At 40.6% G+C, this 6,685-nt stretch overlaps 1 protein-coding gene across 2 annotated transcripts in view; it reads right to left on the bottom strand.

The window, feature by feature from the left end:
* Window positions 1-257: 257 nt before the first annotated feature.
* LOC143024614 (adenylate kinase isoenzyme 5) overlaps window positions 258-6,685 on the bottom strand; it is a 154,091-nt gene continuing 147,663 nt past the window's right edge. For both annotated transcript variants that reach the window (XM_076183480.1, XM_076183489.1), the window contains 3 exons: window positions 6,473-6,655; window positions 4,054-4,145; window positions 258-2,834 (listed from right to left, as the gene is read on the bottom strand). In XM_076183480.1, the coding sequence (XP_076039595.1) occupies window positions 2,639-2,834; window positions 4,054-4,145; window positions 6,473-6,655 (471 nt within the window). In that variant the 3' untranslated portion in view covers window positions 258-2,638. The remainder of the gene's footprint in view (window positions 2,835-4,053; window positions 4,146-6,472; window positions 6,656-6,685) is intronic.

The following is a 6,685-nucleotide window of genomic DNA, read 5'->3' as shown; positions in this document are numbered from 1 at the left end:
GAGGTGGTCTTTTCTTGGAATCCAGAATCCAGATTCTTACCTGTCACTAAAGAAGCACCAAGAGGTGCGAAAACGCGTTCAGGCTACAAGGAAATTATGTCTACTACCCAACATCATGACATACGTAGAAACATTAAGGTTACTACCTATTGAAGGCAAGAACACTCAAAGAGAGAAAAGTACGACAAAAAGCTTTGTCATAATAAGTTCGCCGTTGATTTCAATGATATATATATATATATAAAATGTGTGTGTGTGTGTATATATATATATATGTGTGTGTGTGTGTGCGTATGTATGTATGTATGTATGTATGTATACGCATGTATGTATGTAGTTATTATATTACGACTGTAGTCGTTCATCCTACCAGGCAAAAGACGATTTAATTCAGCTAAGGGGAATTCCTCCGAAACGAAAGTGTTGAGATTGTATAACCTCAAGATCTTGTAACGGGTTTATCAAGATGTTTGATAGATAATTTTATGGAATGTAAGGTAATGTGAAATTCAAGATATGGCATATCATAGGTTACTTCATTGTTTATCCTCTCTGCTTCTGCAATTTCTGTGTTGCATATCTGATTTAGATGAGAGTGCCTACGCCTCATCACACCCGTGGAGTTAGATGCATATCTGCTGTACATTTTCAACAATCTTTGTAATGAGTGGTGATATGATCCTGTCTATACCCTATGGTCCTGTTGCTTAATGGTATGTACATCGCACTGTGTGTACCCAGCGAACACAAAGTCTAACCGTGCAGTCCTTTATTTACAAGGATTATAATGTTGGTTAATGCAACAATGTTTAAGTTGCCTGTTCCTGATGTTGATGATTTATGTATGTGAACAGGGTCCATTAAGCTTGGTGGTATAATACTGTCTATGTCTAGCGTACATAAAGTAATGTGTACTGAATGGAATACGTAGCGATACTATGTGTAACCTTCAAAATACCGAATGCTACCTGGAGCACGAAAGTTATAATACTGTGTATGTGTGTGGAAGGAAGTTAGCTTCAGTACGTTGTTTATCTTTGAATTTTAGTAGATGAGTATGTGTCACTGTTTCATGCCAGTTGAGTTTCCGCCACTAGACGCATTCTCGCGTCTCTTTTTCACATATTAAAACTCCAGCCCTGATTTTTTTTTTAATTATTCCTGCATTGATAGCACAATACATTCTGGAAGCTTGAAATCTTATCGAAAGATATGAAAAATAATAAGATGCAGTAAAAGAAGGACTTTGTTAAAAAGGTCGTTTGCTTACATTGGCTCTTGTAAAGCCTGCTACCCATAATGCGTTACGTAAGTGACATCAGAGTGACTCAGTGTAAATTGGTTCATTTATACTGGAATTGATCAAGTGGGACAGCGATGCCAAATTACCTCCTTGAGCACTCAGCGTAAGAAACGTACAACTTGAGCCAACTTTACAAAAATCATAGTACTGCGTATAGTATTATAACATTCGCAATTCTTTGTGGCACAGTATTATGTATCCTCATACTTTTAAAATCAATGCAAATGTCTACATATGGAATTCAAATTGTGCAATTGCAACCCTATTCTTAGAAATTCAAAAACGTCAAGTGGACCTAATTCACCTATAATGGATGAAAAGACTAAAATATGTTTGATGGAGATCATTATCAACTGCAACTATGTGTACAAGATTAAGTGTATTGCATTTCTCTACGTCACCTCCGGGAGAGCAAAATATTAGTTTCAGCATTCTTTATAATATTGAAAAGGCAAAACAACTATAGATAATCTAAGAATTTCCTACTCGCTATTTGTTTCGGGAATCACAGTTCCTGTCTTCCCACCCTGATGATGTCCACTGTGGCTGTGAAAACGTTGCTTAATCAACTGTAGATAATACAATTTCTCTCTAAGCCAATTTGAGTAGATATCAAACTTTCCCATTACAACATAAGCTTTATTCCATTGTCTCCGAGTTCCACAGTCGCAGCAACTCATTATCTTCACGAAAATATCAACAAATCTTGAGAACAAGGGTTATAATGATGAAACAACTCCTTGTACCTCGTACCTAGATAGTTTGGCACCCATTGTCCTTACAATATGGCTCAGTGGGGCCATGTGTTGTCCCAAAGCTTAGAAAAGTATCATGATGTCAGAGTCCTTTATTGAGTGAGCTGAAAAGCATCCTTGCATAGCAACGAGCCACGCAGTGGCTGTTTACCGCGCCCTAATAATATAAGGCTTTTGATCCTGCTGCATGGCAGCAAAATACGTGTGGACTTTGAGAGGCGCCGGAGTCAGCACGGCTTTCAGGAAGGCGTCCGTTCTGTATAACGTCATAAATTGGGTCCTACATAGTCATTGGTAGGGTAGGGTATAACGTCATCAGCAACACATTGGCCCTACGAAGTTATAAGACGCATGACGGCATCAAGGCGGTACGCAACCTATACCCGACTACGCAAGCGTCCACAAAATGCAAAGTTAGGCGGATATAAGCAGCCGGTAGCACCGCATGACGTCACACCACATAACGACTGCACGAATTATTAATACACGTGAGGGTTCCCTGCTTCGGTCTAGCTCACAACGGTCAGCAGCTACTACGTTGCCTTTCCATCCCATCTGCTGTGCCGTCCAAGAGCCGGGACTACGAGCGGGCACCACCGCCACCTGTATCCGAGAGATCCTTCATCTCAGGATCGCTGAACTCGTGGGAGAGGGACTTGATCTCGACGTCTGCCGCGGTCACATGTCCGTTGAGGTGGACTGGCAGATCAACGCTTTCCGGCAGGTGGTGGATGGTCTGTTGAATGGAGTTCTCATCCTCACTCTGCTGGTAGCCCCTGTGATGAAAGGGATTTATTAGTTCGTTTTCATAGCTGCATATGCAGCCAATACCTCATACGTTGACCTATGTATGCATTTTATTTTGTCAGGATAAGCTAATTTGTGCATATAATGCACAAGTACTACTTAAGCGTATTTGGTACAGTCATAGATGCAATTAGATATCCGGCAAACTGTAGTGATGTAGTTACCAGTAAGGTGTTGTAAAGACAACGGTTGGATCCAGAATGCTTTATTGGCAAAATTACAGGCTATGCAAAAATACCGGTTAAAGCGGTACGTGACTGGGCCAATCACGTGCGAGGCATGAACCAACCAGGAGCGGCGTATGAGGATAGGTCGACAGGCCACGGTCACTTACCTACCTGCCTCCGTGCAGTCGACACACTCCCTGACCTGGCCTTGTGCTGTCACCAGTACGCTCGTGTACTCTGTGCCGTAACTAAATTACCTTCACCTCATGTAGACGGCAGGTACCTCACAAATCCTTAGTCACGATGCTCCGTGCACTAACGAATTCTATAACACACATTCACGGACCTGCATTACTTGAATTTTTATACAACGAGCTGATTGACCCCATTGCTACCAAAAAGAGTGTCAAGATGAATGAAGTAGCCTGGCGCCAACTAAAACATTAAAAAGATCCACTCGACGCGGAAGGGACCAACCACTATATGTACTGACTCGATGTTCTTTTGCAGGCGAACCATGGCCCTCAGGTAGCCGCCCATAAACCACTACGCGAAGAGATCATGCAATGTCGACTGTAGTGAGTGAGTGACGAATACTGCAGTATCAATCGCTTTGCGTGGTAATTTCACCCTAAATACTTGGACGAACGTAGGCGTGCTAGTGTCACACTGCTTTGGAAATGATCTCTCTGTCGGGTTGGTTTCTTGGGTAGTTTGGTGAACTAAGGTGTTCGGAGTTGTGTTGGGAAATGCTTGAGTAGTTGTATGTTTGCATCTTTGTATGGAACCATTGTAGAGGGTGTAGGGGGTAGGTTCTATATGTTTGAATATATTTTTTTCGTACAATGGGCTGTTTGTGTGATATGATTTAAAGAGTGAATAGGTTCGAGGGCTCTTGGGTAGAAATCTGCCTGTTATTCTCATGTGCTGCACCATGGGAATGGTTTTCGTTGTATGTGGCTAATAATTTTAGCCACGACTGCATATATCCTTTATGACCAGAAATAAGTTGACCACTCACCTGACCGCAAGTCTTGCTAGATATTGCGTCTCCACGTAAATTGCGCGCTTCAGTTCGCGCAAGACTTGGTCGGCGTCAGCATCGCCATCAATCTGATCAGAAAAAGCGAAGTGTGGTTACAACCCTTTTCTGACACTCGCTTGTACACGTGCACACACACACACACATACACACATATAGACATAAATACACACACACACATACACATACACACACGCAAAGAGAAACATTGAAAAAGCATGATTGATTAAAAGATGTTATGAAATACAGCTTTCCACATCAGGTCCTCCCTCCTGGGCATCCTGCCCGAAGCTGCTGTTGATCTCAGTGAGCGACTCATGATTCCTCGTAGCTCGCTGGCTTCCTGGAGATACACCACCATTCTCAGCGCCTATGCTCCCACACTTACCTCCACCGAGGACACCAAGGACGAGTTCTACGACCTGTTCGATCGGACACTCCGAACCATCACACGAAACAACAAGCTTATTTTGGTCGGTGACTTTAACGCCAGGGTTGGCTCCAACCACAATGCCTGAAGTGGCGTCATTTGTAGACATGGAATCGGTTCTGCCAACTCCAGTGGTCTCCTGGTTTTCAACTTGTGCGCTGATCACGACCTTGCCACCACCAACACGGTCTTCCAGCTCCCTGACAGACTGAAGACAACATGGATGCACCCTCGGTCCAGGCATCGGCACCTGATTTAGTAACTCCCTAAAATACTCTGCCCATCTTTCTCTTACCGCCGTCTCTTCCATTATCATCTCTTCTTCCTTTCTTAATTTCCCTTTAAAACATCTTTTTATTAATCATCTGTACCACATCCACGCACATTAAAAGGCCCAAACCTTAGAGTTCTCGTTGGAAAACTCCTCCCAAACCCTCTTATGCCTTTGCGTTTTTTAGTAATGTCCCTTTTAGGGGCTACAGAGAATAGAATGCCTAGTCCTATCCCCGTCCCGTTTTTTTGTTGCCTTTTAGGACTAAAGTGGGAACACTCGGTGGCAGTATTCTTTCTCCCCTACCACAGGGTTCAGCGAAAAAGGAAATGTATATTCAAAGAAGTGGCATAGGATATTAAGAGTGGGGGGACAGCATAACGGAGGGACAGTCACAGTGTAGCATAATTTCTTTATGAATAGAGATTTTCTCTATCTCAGACAAAATTATGTGTGGCTCTGGTCCGTAGGGACGCCCCTTGTAGATCCTAAAGTATCAACAACAACAACAACAACAATAATAATAATGAGGATGATAATAATGATGATGATAATTATAATAGTAACAATAATGATAATAGTAATAGAAATAACTGATAATTATAATAGTAATGATAACAATAAGAGTAATAATAACAATATTAATAATGATAATAAAAAATAGAAGTAATGATAATAACGATAATGAATGGTAATCATAATAATGGTAATAATAATTATAATAATAGAAATATATAATATTGATATTAGTAATAATAAGAATGATAATTATAGTAATGATGATAATAACAATAATAGTAATAATGATGAAAATTATATTAATGATAATTATAATAATGATAATTATAGTAATAATAACTAATAGTAATAATAAAAATTGTATTAATGATAATAATAATAATAATAACAATGATAATAATTATAATAATGATAAAAAATTACGACAATATTAATAACTGATAACAAAAATAAATTGGTTAATTGACAAAAAAAAAAAAAAAAAAATAGGACAACGATACCAATGGAATAATGACAGGTACTGTACCTGCTAGTGATGGTCCTTCATGATGAACGCCAGAGAGAAGCATTCTTTGCAGCCCATTTTCAAACCTTGTCTACACCCCTGCTTCCAATTGAAAATGCAACCCCAAGAGGCTGACTCAGTTACCGACCTGGCTCGAGATAAAATCCCTGTCAAATTCAACTGTATTTCCTACAACTTTCACCGTAAAAATAGCTGCCAACCAGAAATAGTGAAACACTAATACAACACAGGAAATAGCATCAATTGTCTTTCCAGAGAACTCTTTGGGAGGACCCGAGGACAATAATCCACCATTGTGGGGCTGCGGGTTTTCTGCCAGTGAAACTCAAATAAATAACTATTTTTATCATTAACGTTACCAAGAAAATTGAATATACATAGTATATAAGGTTCGTCATAAACTATGGCAGTCCAACATGACCGGCATCTACTTCAAGTACACATCACGAACTACAAATAAAACAAGACATTACGATCACCGACGATACCCCTAAACCACTTATACATTCAGACAAATGTTTTATTCACGCAACATCTTGACATGGGGTACACATTTCACATACGCCGGACAAATAGATGGCTTGACATATATGATGGTTGATGGAGAATTACATAGAGATGAATGTCTTGAAAATCAATTGTGATGACTTACGATCTTGAGTCGATTCTTCTCGTCGAAAGCCTTCAGCATAGGCAATGTGACTTCACGATAGACGGCAAGGCGGTGACGAGCGGCCGTAACGTTGTCGTCGATGCGAAGCTCGCGACGGCCCAGGTTCCTTCCGAGTTCGAGCTCGGAGCAGTCAATCAACAGCAGAGGAGGGATTTGGCAGAACTGCAAGAAATTGAGTGCATGAAATCAAAT

The sequence above is a fragment of the Oratosquilla oratoria genome, chromosome 1 (genome assembly GCF_046742065.1).
Source record: "Oratosquilla oratoria isolate Oo_2021 chromosome 1, ASM4674206v1, whole genome shotgun sequence".
NCBI classification, from domain to species: domain Eukaryota; kingdom Metazoa; phylum Arthropoda; class Malacostraca; order Stomatopoda; family Squillidae; genus Oratosquilla; species Oratosquilla oratoria.
The sequence above is the reverse complement of the archived record's forward strand: the minus strand, read 5'-3'. Positions and strand labels throughout refer to the sequence as shown.